The sequence below is a fragment of the Rhinopithecus roxellana genome, chromosome 17, assembly GCF_007565055.1.
Source record: "Rhinopithecus roxellana isolate Shanxi Qingling chromosome 17, ASM756505v1, whole genome shotgun sequence".
NCBI lineage: Eukaryota > Metazoa > Chordata > Mammalia > Primates > Cercopithecidae > Rhinopithecus > Rhinopithecus roxellana.
In genome coordinates, this window is record NC_044565.1 from 80,833,806 (window position 1) to 80,851,383 (window position 17,578).

General features: G+C 44.1%; 1 protein-coding gene across 3 annotated transcripts in view; it reads left to right on the forward strand.

The window, feature by feature from the left end:
- GALM (galactose mutarotase) overlaps positions 1-17,578 on the forward strand; it is a 109,066-nt gene that overhangs the window by 21,511 nt on the left and 69,977 nt on the right. For all 3 annotated transcript variants that reach the window (XM_030920723.1, XM_010364132.2, XM_010364130.2), the window contains exons 3-4: positions 2,227-2,433; positions 9,723-9,804. In XM_030920723.1, coding sequence (XP_030776583.1) covers positions 2,227-2,433; positions 9,723-9,804 — 289 coding nt within the window. The remainder of the gene's footprint in view (positions 1-2,226; positions 2,434-9,722; positions 9,805-17,578) is intronic.

The following is a 17,578-nucleotide window of genomic DNA, read 5'->3' on the forward strand; positions in this document are numbered from 1 at the left end:
GAGGCGGAGCTTGCAGTGAGCTGAGATCCGGCCACTGCACTCCAGCCTGGGCGACAGAGCGAGACTCCGTCTCAAAAAAAAAAAAAAAAAAAAAAAAAAAAAAAAAAAAAAAAAAAAGAAATTGCCAGTGTTCAACTGTTTTGACCTACAATGATGGTCATTTCATTTGGTTCAACCAAATCTTTACCTTGCAAGATGATTTATGTAAAGCACAAGGTCATTGACTATTCAGCATTCAACAAATTGGAGGTCTCATGCCTGCAACAGGCCCCTTCTTTAGTGATCCCAGAGCTCTCTAAAGGCACTGGGAATCTCTGGCCAACTCATCCCCTGATAGTATAGAATAACGGAACAGACTCAGGATCCAATCCAATGCCACACGCTAGCTGTGTGACCTGGGGCAAGCGGTTTATCCTCACTGAGCCTCCATTCTTTCATTATTCAATGAGGATGATGTTACCTACTTTAAGTCTGCTTTGAGACAGATGAGACAGTGTCTGTGAAGTTTCTAGCAAAGAGTCTTGACTCATAATGGGTACCTGATAAATGTTCATTTTCCTTTCCCTATAAGTGTAATCATGGAGCCTCTAGGACAAAGTTGAGAACAGCCACTATGTTAATCCAAGATTCCAATTCCTATTTCCAAAAGCAAAATGCTTTTTACTTATTTATTTACTTTTTGGAGACAATGTCTTACTCTGTCACCCAGATTGGAGTGCAATGGTGCAATGGTATGTGCGATCTCAGCTCACTGTAGCCTCAACCTCCTGGGCACAAGCGATCCTCCCTTCTCAGCCTCCTGAGTAGCTAGGACTACAGGTGTGCACCACCATACCTGGCAAATTTTTTTTTTTTTTTTTGAGACAGAGTCTCTCTCTGTCGCCCAGGCTGGAGTGCAGTGGCACGATCTCGGCTCACTGCAAGCTCCGCCTCCCAGGTTCACACCATTCTTCTGCCTCAGCCTCCTGAGTAGATGGGACCACAGGTGCCTCCCACCATGCCTGGCTAATTTTTTGTATTTTTGGTAGAGACGGGGTTTCACTGTGTTAGCCAGGATGGTCTCAATCTCCTGACCTCATGATCCGCCTGCCTTGGCCTCCCAAAGTGCTGGGATTACAGGCATGAGCCACCGCACCCAGCCCATACCTGGCTAATTTTTTAAACTTTTTTAGAGAGATGAAGTCTCACTATGTTGCCCAGGCTGGTCTTGAATTCCTGAGCTCAAGTGTTGGGATTACAGGCATGAGCTATTGCACCCGACCACAAAAAAAAAAAACTTTAAAAATAAACTCCATACTTTTTTTGTCAGTCTTAGAATCATATTTTCTAGAACAAGAAGAAACTTCGAGATAATTTCTTCAACCCCTTTATTTTATGAAAGAGATTAATGCCTAGAGTCACACAATGAGCTAGGCACAAATGAGGCCCCCCAAATCAGGACTCTTGACTTGTGGGCTACATCTCTTCTTAATGGCACAAGTGCCTTATTTGTTTGGAACTCTGCCTAGGGAACACAGAGAGCCTTGCAGGAATTTTAATAAATGTTTGTATATAGTACCCCCAAGAGACAGGGGCTGATTTATTAAAGTTTTTTTAGTACTCTCAGCAGATATTGCTATATGGCATTTAGCAGAGTGGGGCTACAAGATAAAAAATAAAATCAAAGAAAAATCATCAAAGAAGAAGAGAGGAAAATATTGTAGACACACATATACATACAAAGTTAGAGAAAAGAGAATGGGGAGTGTGAGAAGGTAGAGAAAAACAAAAATTTGGAATAATTAAAATCCAGGGGCTGGGTGCGGTGGCTCATGCCTGTAATCCCAGCATCTTGGGAGGCCGAGGCAGGTAGATCACTTGAGGTCAGGAGTTCGAGACCAACCTGGTCATCATGGCGAAACCGTGTCTCTGTGAAAAATGCAAAAATTAGCCGGGCACGGTGGCTCATGCCTATAATTGTACTCGGGAGGCTGAGGCTCGAGAATCTCTTGAACCTGGGAGGTGGAGGTTGCAGTGAGCCAAGATGTATCACTGTACTCCAGCCTGGACAACATACTGAGACCCTGTCTCAAAAAAAAAAAAAAAAAAAAATCCAGGCTATCATTCAAAAGTCTTAATTGATTATATAACCACTTTCCTTGTGAAATCAGTTGTCTTTAAATATTGAAATGTGGCATTTAACTTGAGGTTGAAGCAACTACACAACTTTGAAAACAATTTTTCCAGGTGCTCTGGACCCCTCGGGTGCTGTCCAATGGCGTCCAGTTCTCGCGCGTCAGTCCAGATGGTGAGGAAGGCTACCCCGGAGAGTTAAAAGTCTGGGTGACATACACACTGGATGGCGGGGAGCTCGTGGTCAACTATAGAGCACAGGCCAGTCAGGCCACACCAGTCAACCTGACCAATCATTCTTACTTCAACCTGGCAGGCCAGGTAAGTGAATTTATTTCTTCTTTCCTGCTTCGTGCTTTGTGGAATGTCCTGGGCTGTGGCTAGAGAGATCAGAGCAGTGTGGAATTGCTGTGGCAGTGAGGTCACCCTCATGATGACAAAAAGGGCCAGCAGAAGACTTATAGTAGGTGCTCAATAATTGAAAATTATAGAGAAAGACAGAATGAGTACATTGTACTGCCAAGAGAGTACTTATTTCCCATTTGCTTCAGACAGGTAACTAACTGTTTCAAGAACTCCCTCTCAGAATCTATTTGTAACATGCACTTATATTTACTTCCCTTATTCCACTTCTATTCCCCCCAAATTTTTTCCAATTAAGGTGCCTTCCATCCTTGGAGCTTTGGAAATGGCATGGCCCAGCTCCTTTAGATATGCTGCCAATATGTGTGCTTCCCCTGTGAACCTGCCACCTCCTCCCAGGGGTTTGGGTGGGCCAGTCCTGCCCTGCACAATACCGTGGAAAGAGCACTGGATTTGTATTTAGAAGACCTGTTTTTTTTTTAGCTTAATAGGCATGTTCTCGATTTCATAATAATAACACTACCTACTGTTTGTCAGCTGCTGTTAGAAGCCCTTTATGAAGTTGTTGGATAAGACACTAAAATCAACCCAGCAGAGGAATAGACCCCAGTGGGGGACCACTTGAACTGCCCACCTAAGAGTGGTGTAGAGCTGCTGACAACCCCCCTTAAGTGATCCCTTCTGAACTACTTCATTCCCTCCTAACGGTAACAGTTTAGCTCATTGAGAAGGCTATCATATCAGACAGAATAAAAAGCTCAGCTAAACTCTGTAGATTATATTTATTACTTCCTCTTTATCTGAAGAACTCATCATTGTCCACTATACGTGACTCACTTTGGCCTCATTTTCTACCGCAAGATGATGTTCACAGTCAGCTAGTAATATCTCACATTTTTATACTGTTTCAGGAGTTTGCTGATGATCTGCTGGGTTCTGTTTTCTAGAATTTTCCCAAATTGCAGAGTTAATTGGTTCTTGTAAAATTTCCAAAGTTTTCCCTTTAAAAAAGTTGACCCTTTACTTGCGTGTTCCTTATCTTCAGGAACTTTCACCATCCTTCTTGAAATCTTAAAAACAAGGCCGGGTGCTGTGGCTCATGCCTGTAATCCCGGCACTTTGGGAGGCCGAGATGAGTGAATCACCTGAGGTTAGGAGTTTGAGACCAGCTTGACCAACATGGTGAAACCTGTCTCTACTAAAAATACAAAATTAGCTGGGCGTGGTAGCATGGGCCTGTAATCCCAGCTATTCGGGAGGCTGAGACAGGAGAATCACTTGAACCTGGGAGACTGAGGTTGCAGTGAGCTGAGATTGTGCCATTGCACTCCAGCCTGGGCAACAAGAGCGAAACTCCATCTTTAAAATAAATAAATATTAAAACCAAAACAAAAGACAAAAATAAAACAAAAATACTCAGACCTAAGAGGCTCTACTTCCTAAAATAAGTTCAGAAAGGAACGACAGAAATAGAACAAAGTATTGTTTTATGTAGGTAATAAACTATGGTGATAATTCTGTTCTTCACATTTCTGCATACTTAGGACATCCTATTTAATAATGGGGAGGGGAGATCTAAAGGAATAGATTCAGAAATAGAAAGAGAAATTATGCATGCAGTATTCCATCTGCCAACGTGTTCCAATGAAGGAGACAATATGGGAATGTTAGGTTTACTAAGGCTTTTTACCACCCTTCCAGTCCTGCAGGGACTAGGAGTGACGGGTATTTCTGAATCTCTTTTTAGAGGCTGAATAGTTTCCTAGATCTTAGACGCCACCCAAAAGGGCGGTCAGTATAAACTTCCTTCCATATACCACAGACTGAATATCCCTTATCCAAAATACTTGGGGCCAGAAATGTTTTGGATTTTGGGATTTCCAGATTTTGGAATATTTGCATTATGTGTACTTATTCGTTCAGCATTCGTAATCCAAAAACTCGAAATCTGGAATGTTCCAGTCAGTGACTACTTTTCTGAGCATCATGTTGGCACTCAAAAAGCTCAGATTTTGGAGCATTTCAGATTTTAGGTTGTCTTTTTTTTTTTCAGACGGAGTTTCGCTCTTGTTGCCCAGGCTAGAGTGCAGTGGCACAATCTCGGCTCACTGCAACCTCCATCTTCCGGGTTCAAGCAATTCTCCTGCCTCAGCTTCCTTAGTAGCTGGGATTACAGGCACCCACCACCACACCCAGCTAATTTTTGTATTTTTGGTTGAGATGGGGTTTCACCATGTTGGCCAGGCTGGTCTCGAACTCCTGACCTCAGGTGATCTGCCCGCCTCGGCCTCCCAAAGTGCTGGGATTACAGGCGTGAGCCACCGCGCCCGGCCCCAGATTTTAGATTTTCAGATTAGGGATGTTCAACATGTATCTTAGTAAGCGTAGCTTGAATCCACAGCCACCAGCTTCAGGTTTGAAGGTGGATGGGGGCACCAGCCTTCTGAGGCACTCCAGTAGGAGTGGATGATCACCAAGCCGGACCTGGAGTCAAGGGCTTCTGCATCTTCGGAATATCTCTTGCCATACCTTGAGAAGCATTATCATATATCTCAAACCCTCCCCAGGGACATAGCTCAAAACCTGATATTTAAATTAGTCAGCTCATCTTATATATTTTTGTGTGTTATTTAAATTTAATAAGTGGTATTTTTGTTTCCGTCTGCTTCCTCAGTATTTTGGCTTTTGTCTTCAGCCTTGTCCCCTCATGGCCACAGCTCCAGGAATCACCTCCTCATATAGTCACATCCAGAGACAAAAAGACTTATTCCTTTTTTCGTATGTCTAATGTCCTCTTTTTAAGAAAAAGCAATACCTTTCTTAGAAGCCCTCCAGCCAACTTTCTCTGACTTCTCATTGGCCAGAAGTGTGGCCTATGCTCTACCTAACCCAATCGCCAGCAAGGGAATTAGGCCACGATGATTGGCTTAGATCAGTCAAAATTCGCCCTCTGGGAATGGAGAGGGGAGTCCCCTTCCCTGAATATCTGAATATCTGGTCTAGCATAGGATAAATCAATAAGCCTGGTTTCTGCCTAAGGGCACAGAGTTGCTAGTAAAAGAGTTGCCATGGCTTGTAGGTAGTAACCCGCAGTGTCTGTACCCTCCTGCTAGAAGTGATGAGAGCTGAGTTAAGGCTGTGGTAGAGACATTGTGCAATGTCTTTAAAGTCCCCTGCGAATCATGATGGGCTCTATAAATGGTTAATGTTACAAATGGGTAGCAGCCAAGCAAAGTTAACCAAAACAAATACCGAACCCAGAGATGGGCCTCAAGGTCTGTTTGTCAATCAGCATTTCTTGCCAAGTTTTCATCAGTCTTGAAAGGAAATGATTCCAACAGTAATATTCCACCAGAGTAGATCATTGCATTTTTCCAGCCTAGAAGAGTCATAAAAAGAAGCATGCATCTTTTTTTTTTCTTTTTTTTTTTTTTTGAGACGGAGTCTCACTGTCTCCCAGGCTACAGTGCAGTGGTGCAATCTTGGCTCACTGCCACCTCCACCTCCCAGGTTCCAGCGATTCTCCCACCTCAGCCTCTGGAGTAGCTGGGATTACAGGCGTGTGCCCCATACCTGGCTAATTTTTTGTATTTTTAGTAGAGATGAGGTTTCACCATGTTGGTCAGGCTGGTCTTGAACTCCTGACCTGAAGTGATCCGCGCATCTCGGCCTCCCAAAGTTCTGGGATTACAGGCGTGAGCCGCTGTGCCCAGCCATGAAGCATGCATCTCTTTAATGAAGGAATGTTGCTACCGCTTGGTGACCCTTAAGAAGGAGGGTGCCTGATGAATGTTCTTTTCCTTCTCCTCCTAGGCTTCTTCCTAAATCTTAGATTCATCAGTTTATTTGGTGTGTGATTTTCATGTTGATTCATTTCTCTAGTGCTAAAAAAACAAAAACAAAAAAAACAGAAAATGGAAATTTCTAAGCAGCTTTATTTATAATAGTAAAACACTGGAAACAACCCAAAAGTCTATCAACAGGAGAATGGATAAACAAACTGTGATACATTCATACAATGGAATACTACTCAACAGTACAGAGGAATATAACATGGATGATCCCAGGAGCGTTATGTTGTGTGGAAGTAACAAGGCACGAAAGAATATACACTGCATGGATCTGTTTCTAAAGAGGCAGGCGCCTAGGAAACAGAGGGAAGACCTGAATTAATGCTAGGCCAGGAGTCTGGAGAATGGCTTTGCCTCCTGCAGGCGTCCTCATTGGATGATATTAGATAGATTGTGTTCCTCTAGGCTTGTTTGTGCACAGGAAGTATGGAGACGCTTCGGTCCATCTGGGTTCTCCTTTTCTAACACGCTTCAGTTCTGTACATGGGCTGAAGCTCCCAGTTTGGTGCCACCAAGGCCTTGAACCCAACCTTCGCACTCCTTGTCTCGGCTGACCCAAAGCCCTCCGTGTTGAGCTGAGTAGTGAACAGATAAGGCCAGGAAAGTACAGTAGTCTCAAATTCTCTTCCCTCAGCTCCTCTCCAACAGTCCCAGGGGCATCTTCAGGTGCTGGCACCACCTGAGGCATGAGAGGATGGCAGGAGAGAGAGCCGCACAGAAGAGACACCCCCTCTAGTCTAGACCTGCTCTAGGCAGGGGTGCAGACCCTCTCCCATCTTGGACCTGCCGCCGCAACTCAGAGCAGGGACCAAACAAGCTGTAGGAAGTGCAGAGGAGAGGCCTCTGCCCTGGCCTTGTCCCCCACCCACTCATACCCCTGCCCAGCATGCACCTACTGGGAGAATACAAGAGCATCATGGTTCTTCTGGCCAGGCGCGGTGGCTCAAGTCTAATTCCAGCACTTTGGGAAGCCACGGCAGGCAGATTACTTGAGGTCAGGAGTTTGAGACCAGCCTGGCTAACATGGTGAAACCCCATCTCTCCTAAAAATACAAAACTTAGCCTGGCATGGAGGTGGGTGCCTGTAATCCCAGCTACTTAGGAGGCTAAGGCAGGAGAATTGCTTGAACCCTGGAGGTGGTGGTTGCAGTGACCCAAGATTGCACCACTGCACTCCAGCCTGGGTGACTGTAACACTCTGCCTCAGAAAAAAAAAAGAGAATCGTAGTTTTTCAGAAAAAGAGCCTACTAGTGGTGTAATTAAACCAGTTTCTGTCATGTTTAGACATGCATCCTCATGGTCTCTCAAATCTTGACCTTTCTTCTCAGAATGACTGCGGTTGATTGTGTGGGCCAGTCTTTCAGACCATAGAATCTGTTTCCAGCTAACCTGTCCTAACCCTGTCTCAAAAAAACGAGCTGGCCAGGCACAGTGCCTCACACCTGTAATCCCAGCACTTTGGGAGGCTGAGGTGGGTGGATCACCTGAGGTCAAGATTTCAAGACCAGCCTGGCCAATATGGTGAAACCCCATCTCTACTAAAAATACAAAAATTAGCCGAGTGTGGTGGTGCACGCTTGTAATCCCAGCTGCTCGGGAGGCTGAGGCAGGAGAATCGCTTGAACCTGGGAGGCAGAGACTGCAGTGAGCCAAGATTGCACTACTGCACTCAGGCCTGGGTGACAGAGCGAGACTCTGTCTCAAAAAAAAAAAAAAAAAAAGTCTACTGGGCGTGGTGGTTCACACCTATAATCTCAGCACTTTGGGAGGCCGAGGTGAGCAGATCAGCTGAGGTCAGGAGTTTGAGACCAGCCTGACCAACATGGAGAAACCCCGTCTCTACTAAAAATACAAAATTAGCTGGGCGTGGTGGTGCATGCCTGTAATCCCAGCTACTAGAGAGGCTGAGGCAGGAGAATCACTTGAATCCGAGAGGTGGAGGTTGCAGTGAGGCAAGATTGCGCCATTGCATTCCAGCCTTGGCAATAAGAACAAAATTCAGTCTCAAAAAAATAAAAGTCAAATGTCAAATTTCCCCTGAGGGGCAAAATTATCCCCAATTGAGAACCACTAGTTTAGCTTATCTTTGAGCATTCACTAAGCAAAAGCCCTCACTTGGTTTCCCTTCCACATCTTCTGGTGTGAACCTTTAAAGTATGTTGCTATTGAATAATAGCAATATAATATAAAATAATTATTTTATATAATAAATAAATAATAATATAAAATAAGCATTTGTATTAGAAACATGCATGTATAAAGCTATTTGCCGATTTACAAACAGCACAGTGCACCTTTTCTAAACTGTTGTTCACAAGGACCCTGGAAAAGGTAGAGGCATCAGTAGCCCAAATTTATTTTATTTTGTTTGTTTATTTATTTATTTCTTTGTTTGTTTGTTTATTTATTTTTTGAGATGGAGTTTTGCTCTTGTTGCCCAGGCTGGGGTGCAATGGTGTGATCTTGGCTCACCGCAACCTCCACCTCCTGGGTTCAAGCAATTCTCCTGCCTCAGCCTCCGGCATAGCTGAGATTACAGGCATGCGCCACCACGCCCGGCTAACTTTGCATTTTTAGTAGAGACGGGGTTTCTTCTTTTTGGTCAGGCTGGTCTCCATCTCCTGACCTCAGGTGATCCGCCCACCTCGGCCTCCCAAAGTGCTGGGATTACAGGCATGAGCCACCGCGCCCAGCCCCATTAGCCCAGTTTTAAACCAAAGGAAATGAGAGTCTATTCGGTTAAATAAATTCCCTGGGACTGCTCAGGAAGAGCTGGAACTAGACCCCAGGCCTTCTGACACTGACCAGTACTTCTTGCACCAGCCTTTGACTCCCCCGAAAAGGGCAGACTGTATCTTCATGGAGGAGGTGGGCAAATTCTCAAAAGCAGGGACTGCAGTTCTGACATCTGGGCTTCTGTCATGGAGCAGAGAGTGGGGCCTCTGTGTGGAAACTGGGCTAGAGGGGAGTGCCAGGTGCACCCCCACGAGTGAGCCTGGAGCAGTCCCCTGACCTCTCAGGATGTGTGTGTTTCTGGTTACCAGCCCTTGCTCTTCTGGTTGCCTGGCATGTAAGAAGAGTAGAAGAAACACCTACACTAATAAGCCAAAGTCCAAAAGGCTTTCAAACCACTGTGGTCTCTGATTTTTCACCTTCATATTCTATTTAGAAAAGAAAATGAGTGCACACTTGAAAGTTTCTTCTGAATTTATCTGTTGCTATTTTGAGGCTTTATCTACCTACACTTAAATGATTATATTCAATCATTACCATCAGCCAAACAAGATTTTAAAAGTTTTTGTCAATGCCTGAAAACATTTTTGCAAGATAAGTTAAAAAGTGAGTATATGAAATAAGACTAAGCAGAAAACCTTTCCCCTATCTTTTCCTCCCAGGGTTCCCCGAATATATATGGCCATGAAGTCACCATAGAAGCGGATACTTACTTGCCTGTGGATGAAACCCTGATTCCTATAGGTTGGTGAATTTAACCTTTTTGTGTTATGTGGGATCATGGATTGGCTCTCGAGGCCAAGAAAGGACATTAGTGGAGAAAGTGGTGAAATCTTTATAAAGTCTGTAGTTTAGTTAATAGAATTATTCCAGTGGTAATTTCTTAGTTTTGATATGTGTACTGTGTTTATGTAGTCTTAGCATGAGGGAAAGCTGGGACAGAGATGTAGTATTTTTACCACTTTTCTGTAAGTCTAAAATTATTTCAAAATTTTAAAAATTTTTAAAAAATGGTGAGTAAGATAATACTTTACTGGGGCTGGGCATGGTGGCTCACACCTGTAATCCCAGCACTTTGGGAGGCCAAGGCGGTTGGATAACTTGAGGCCAGGAGTTTGAGACCAGCCTGAGCAACATGGTGAGACCCTGTCTTATTTTTTTTTTAAGATTAAAAAAATGTTTTTTTGGCCGGGTGCAGTGGCTCACGCCTGTAATCCCAGCACTTTGGGAGGCCAAGGCGGCTGGATCACGAGGTCAGGAGATCGAGACCATCCTGGCTAACATGGTGAAACCCCGTCTCTACCAAAAACACAAAAAATTAGCCGGGTGTTGTGGCAGGCACCTGTAGTCCCAGCTACTCAGCAGGCGAATGGAGTGAACCCAGCAGGTGGAGGTTGTAGTGAGTCGAGATCCCACCACTGCACTCCAGCCTGGGCGACAGATAGAGACTCCGTCTCAAAAAAAAAAAAAATTTTTTTTTAATGCAAAAGAAATTAAAGTTAAAAAAAGTTTTAAATAAGTTTACTGGATACTCATCTTACATTAGGTAACAGCTTTTGTTTTAGTTGGCCTTTTTGGGAGTTCGGGGGAGGGGACAGGGTCTCACTCTGTTGCCCAGGCCGGAGTACAGTGGTGTGATCTCAGCTCACTGCTGCCTCGACCTCCGCAGGCTCAGGTGATTCTCCCATCTTCACCTCCTGAGTAGCTGGGACCACAAGCACACACCACCATGCCCGTTGTATTTTTTAGTACAGACAGGATTTTACCGTGTTGCCCAGGCTGGTCTCAAACTCCTGGACTCAAGCAATCTGCCCGCCTCGGCCTCTCAGAGGGCCCGATTACAGGTGTGAGCCACTGCGCCCAGCCACTTTGGCCTCTTTAATGGGTTGAGTTTATGGCTGCTAGTTCAAACTTTTTGCAAGGAAGAAACGTAAGCATGTGAGCCTGCATACCAAACAGCAAATTCAGTTAACAGCAGGCATTAGGAACTCCCATAAATAGAGTGACTACAAAACTAATTGGAATAATAAGGAAAAATTGAGATCAATGGGGTCAAATTTTTGGCATCACAGTTTTTGAATATTTTCCTGGCTCCAGGGCTGAGTTTAAAGGCTTTTCTGTTTGTCTTGGTAGCACGTGTCATCTTGTGATATTTACATGACTCAGTAGAAGGGCATGAGTAAGCTGGCCCATCTGGTCCTAGAGTCAGAATTATTGCAGTAGAACTATCTGTTGTGAACTGCAAGGAAAGAATAGTGGTGGCTACTGTTTTATGACTGATAAGGAAGAAAGTGAACCAATTAGCTTATAAGTGGAGGTTATGAAATAAGTGCATATTTATTTGTGTATATTTATAAAATCTTCTCATGCTATCTGGTTGAGTTGATCGGATGAAAATCACAACAGGGCATAATTTGTGCATTTAAAGGCCCTGTAAAGGCCAAGTTATTTTACTTGATTGTAAAAAGTCATTGTGGCAAAGCACAGTGGGGCTTAATATGCACTCTAATGGACTGTATAAAACTTGTGTTCACTGGGTGTGGTGGCTCACACCTGTAATCCCAGCACTTTGGGAGGCTGAGGCAGGGGAGGATCACTTGAGCCCAGGAGTTCAAGACCAGACTGTGCAACACAGTGAGATCCCATCTCAACAAAAAATTGAAAAAAAATAGCCAGGTGTGGTAACACGCACCTGGGGTCCCAGCTACTCAAGAGGCTAAAGCAGGAGGATCTCTCAAGCCCAGGAGTTGGAGGCTACAGTGAGCCGTTATCTCTGCTACACTCCATCCTCGGCAACAGAGCAAGACCCCATCTCAAAAAAAAACCTAACTGGGAATATATATGTTACATTTCAGCTTTTTCTTTTTTTAAAAAAAAAAGACCAAACTATTATTTATAATCATCATCTTTTCATGAAAGAATATTTTAGTACCACAAAAGTGTAAACATATTTAATCTCAGAATAACAACTCTTTATATTGAATTTATGTAGCTTTTAAAAAAATATATGGTATCACTTGGAGCCAATACTGTAAAAAAAAATAAATAGCAGATTATCCAAATGTATCTGTTTTCTGCGGACCAGTGAAAATGTTATCACTAACTCATAATTGAGAACTAGTAATTGATCTGTAAGGCCACTTCTATCTCTTGCATTCTTTAATTCTACGAGGCTCCTAGCACAACATTTTACTATTTCCACAACTCTTCAAATCCTTTAGAACTCTATCGTTGAAGTAAGTAAGTTGCTGCAACTTCAGAGCTCATGAAAAATTTGTAATTCTCTCCTACCTATCCATACTTGAGCCAGACCTACATGTTATACCTGTTTGCCCAGTGACACTTAAACAGAAATTATAGTATTGTTTTCTCTTTTCTCAGAAGTCCTTAAGAAACAAGTTTATTGTCTGATTCCTTTGAAACTTCCTCCAAAAATGGGTGGTAACTGCTACCCTGCACTTTAGGAATGTAAGAATTCACATGTCTGGCCCCCTTTCAACTGAGAACAAATCTCCAGGAGCCCAGATTTTCTCTTTTTTTTTTTTTTTCTTTTTTGTAGAGACAGGGTCTCCCTATGTTGCCCAGGCTGGTCTTGAATCCCTAGGCTCAAGCAATCCTCCCACCTGGGCCTCCCAAAGTGCTGGGATTACAGGTGTGAGCCACCACGCTGGTCCTCATCTGACTCTTAACACTGATCAAAAGCCCATGAGCTTAATTTTGAAAGAAGTCCAAAAGGCTTGCCCATCATTTGATCATTCAGAAGTGCTGCTGGGCTCTCTAGGAGCTGGCAGTCTATGGGAAGGGTCAGCCAGAATTGTGTCCATTACTCTGGAAAATATCAGGATAGACATAACTAGGAGACTTGGCACAGAGGGCAGGCACTGCTGAGGGGGCTTCCAGATAGAGGAAATGAGAGTTAAATAAAACCTGGAAGGGAAAGTGGAAGTTTGCCAGGGAGTGAGGAGGAGAAAGGTGTTCCAGATAAAGATGAACAAGCGTGGGCAGTGCAAGAAACAGCAGGACTAGCCCAGGGAAGTGCTGTGCTTTTGAAGCAAAGCATTTGGGGCACAATTTTAGTGGCAGAGAATAGATGGGCCTAGAGAGGTTGATTGGGGCCATGTCAGATCTGTACCAGGCTGTGGAACTGCAATCCCTAGGGTGGCCCTGGGTGGCCCCAGGCTGGCCTGGAGCTCAAGGCTGATCCACATAGCTGACTCACAGGTGTACTTGAGTCCAGTCTCAAACTTCAGCGTGTTCTGCCAGTGCTGGACTGAACCACAAGGCCACTTTCCTGAGATGTGCTACAAGAACCTATTAGACCAGGCCGGGCACAGTGGCTAACGTCTGTAATCCCAGCAATTTGGGAGGCCAAGGTGGGCAAATTACTTGAGGTCAGGACTTCAAGACCAGCCTGACCAAACATGGCGAAACTCCACCTCTACTAAAAATTCAAAACTTAGCTGGGTGTGGTAGTGGGTGCCTGTAATCCCAGTTACTTGGGAGACTGAGGCAGGAGAATTGCTTGAACCTGGGAGGCAGAGGTTGCAGTGAGCCAAGATCACGCCACTTTACTCCAGCCTGGGAAACAGCGAGACTCCGTTTCCAAAAAAAAGAAAGAAAGAAAGAAAAGAACCTGTTAGACCAGCCGTACTTCGTTAAGACTTCTCAAAATAAATATGCACTATCTACCAACTGTGGTTTTGTTGAATTGAGAAAAAGAAGATACTGATTATCTGTGAGATAAGGTAAAGATTTATGATAATAATAGCTAGTATTTCAGGGAGGACTTTATAAATAATTCATAACACAAGCCTGTAAGGTAGGTTCTGTTCATTTTTCTTATTTAACAGATGTGAAAACTATAGAACAAGGTGTTAAAGTACCTTACAGAGGATGACCTGGTTAGCAAGTGGGGGAAAGCTGGGATTCACACCAAGGTGTTCCGGTATTAGAACTCAGGCTCTTAATAGACCTGCACTCTGCAGATCTTACAATATGGTTAGATGTCAAGAAGGTTTGGTGCCAGACAGAGTGGCTCATACCTTTAATCCCAGCACTTTGAGAGACCAAAGATTGGTTGAGCCCAGGAGTTCAAGAGCAGCCTGGGCAACATAGGGAGACCCCATTAATACAAAAAAACTTTTTTTAATTAGCCAAGAGTGTCAGTGCATGCCTGTGGTCCCAGCTGTTTGGGAGGCTGAGGTAAGACGATTGCTTGAGCCCAGGAGGTCAAGGCTGAAGTGAGTTGTGATTGTGACACTGCACTTCAATGTGGGTGAAGAGCAAGACCCTGTCTCAAAAAAAAAAGAAGAAGAAGAAGATTTGGGAGGTAGAGGAGAGGCAGAAAGGAGTGAGGATAGAAAGAAAAGTAAATTAATTTCTTTTTTTTTTTTTTTTTGAGAATGGCGTGAACCCGGGAGGCGGAGCTTGCAGTGAGCCGAGATCGCGCCACTGCACTCCAGCCTGGGGGACAGAGTGAGATGCCGTCTCAAAAAAAAACAGACAAACAAACAAAAAAATTAATTTCTTAACTATATAAATACCCAAGTGCAACATATAGTAAAGAAATGGGAAGTAAGCCAAAACAAAGAACATACTTTTGCCAGCGTTTTGCCAGTTGTCAGTCCTCAGTTCTTGTCACCTTTTGTACAGGGAGCCTCCCCAGTCCTCTCACTGTCTCCTCCTTGTTCCTTCCTGCCTTCAATTTATTTCTACTTTTCTGCAGAGAAAACAGGAAACCAAGTTTGTTTAAATTAAATATAAGAAAGGGAGAGGGAGAGAGAAAGAGGAAGGAAGGAAAGGAAAAAGGGAAGGAGGGAGAGGTTTCCTTGAAATTAAAGAGCATGAATTTAAGTGTCTGTCCTTGTTAGTCTGACAAGAAAGGGAAAGTCCAGGGAAAGTCACCTCAGGTGTCATTGTTCTGTTGCAACATGTGGTGTTCCTTACAGATCCCTTGTCTTTCCGGTTCTTGGTTTTCTCATATGCAGAATCTTGTTACGACCAAGTTGTGTTGGAAGTTCACTTTCTTTAAGTATGTATGTTGGTCATCTCTGTTGAAGATGATAGAAAAATCACCGTCAGTAGAAAATTTACAAACAGGTCAGGCACGGTGGCTCATGCTTGTAATCCCAGCACTTCAGGAGGCAGAGGCGTTTGGATTTTTGAGCCCAAGAGTTCGAGACCAGCCTTGGCAACACGGTGAAAACCCCGTCTCTACCAAAAATACAAAAATTAGCCAATCTCACAGCCTGGTCTCGAAATAAAATAAATAAATAAATATATTAAAATTTCAAAAAATGAAAGAAAATTTACAGACATAGTCAAAGAAAAGCTGTACCACTTACAGGGTGGCGTTCAGCTATCTGGAGCAGCCCCGTATGGTGGGTACTTCATTTATCCAGGGGAGATGCCGGATAATGAGCTCATTTTAGACCCTTTGCTCTACCTGGCTTTCCCTGGGAAGGCTGCTTGGTTGTGTTGAAACCCTCGGAAATCAACAGTAGAAAACTTCTCTAAAACAGCTTTGGCCCTTTTTTGCATATGAACGACTTTTACTCTGTAAATCAGTTCTTTCGCTTACCATCCTAGTCCTCTGCTTTCCACCCTAAATCCTGGTTTATATGTTTGTGGTTTTCTTTGTTTGTTTGTTTCCTTGTTTGTTTGTTTTTTGAGATGGAGTCTCATTCTGTTGCCCAAGCTGGAGTACAGTGGCTTGATCTCAGCTTTCTGCAGCAACCTCCACCTCCTGGGTTCAAGTGATTCTCCTGCCTCTGCCTCCTGAGTAGCTGGGATACAGGCGTGCATGCCACCACGCCCGGCCAATTTTTGTATTTTTAGTAGAAATGGGGTTTCACCATGTTGGCCGGGCTGATCTTGAACTCCTGACCTCAAGCGATCCACCTGCCTTAGCCTCCCGAAGTGCTGGGATTACAGGCGTGAGCTACCACACCCGGACCTATATGTTTGTTTTTAAAATTTCTCTTCCTAGGGTCATGAGAATTCTCATTAATTTCACTTAGAGCTCCTGGAGAGAAAAGCCTCTATTTTTGTCATTGTAACAATAAAAAAAGTATAGAGGTTTTTTTTCTTTTGAGACAGTGTTTCGCTCTTGTTGCCCAGGCTAGAGTGCAGTGGTGCGATCTTAGCTCACTGCAACCTCCACCTCCTGGATTCAAGCGATTCTCCTGCCTCGGCCTCCCGAGTAGCTGGAATTACAGGCATGTGCCACCACACCTGGCTAATTTTGTATTTTTAGTAGAGTCAGGGTTTCATCATGTTGGTCAGGCTGGTCTCGAACTCCTGACCTCAGGTGATCTACCTGCCTTGGCCTCCCAGAGTGCTGGGATCACAGGTGCGAGCCACTGTGTCCAGTTTTTTGTTGTTGTTGTTTTTGAGACAGGGTCTCATTCTATTGCCCAGGCTGGAACACAGCAGCACAATCATAGCTCACTGTAGCATTAAACTTCTGGGCTCAAGCAATCTTCCTGGCTCAGCCTTCCAAATACCTAGGATTACAGGTGCACACCACCACGCCTAGGGTATTTTTTCTTTTTTTACACAAATGTGTCTCAACATGAATTTTTTTTTTCTTTTTTGGCAGAGATGATGTCTCACTATGTTGCCAGACTAGTTTCAAAATCCCTGCCTCAAGCCATCCTTCCACTTTAGCCTCCCAAAGTGCTAGGATTACAGGTGTGAACCACCGCACCCACCCCCAAGAACTCTTTTTTTTTTTTTGAGACAAAGTCTTGCTCCGTCAACCAGGCTGGAGTGCAGTAGCACGATCTCAGATCACTGCAACCTCTGCCTCCAAGGTTCAAGCAATCCTCCCACCTCAGCCTCCCGAGTAACTAGAATTACAGGCACACGCCACCACGCCCAGCTAATTTTTGTATTTTCAGTAGAGAGGGGGTTTCATCACATTGACCAGGATGGTCTCCAATTCCTGACCTCAGGTGATCCACCCGCCGTGGCCTCCCAAAGTGCTGGGATTATGGGCATGAGCCACTGCACCCGGCCCCCAAGAACTCTTTAAATGCACCTGGTGTCACAGGAACAGATAGCTAAACTGTGTCTGAAAAAGTAGCTCACGCAGGGAAATTTGTGATGGATTTGGGGAAGCTTAGGGAGAATTTTAAACATGAGGCCTTTTGTCAGATCACCTACATTCCTCGGATTGTGCGTGGGTTTGTCGCAGATGCTTGATGTGACAAATTACACGGCTTCTATCGCTTCATTTGATCAGCCACCTGTTGACTTTCAGCCAAGTCCTGCACGGTTGCTTCTCAGATTGTATCTTTCTGCAAGACAAATATGTTTTCATAGTCTCTCTTTAACTTCTCCCTTTTGTGGCTATTAATTTATACTTTTATGTTTTTCAACTCCTTATTTTTGTTTTCTCTTTATGAAAGCTTTTAACGTGTGCTATTCTTGAGGGAAATACTGATGCATATCTAAACTTTAGGGGTGTTTTTCACGCTGGCTACAGACACTCGGTGAATAATTTTTCAGGTGATGG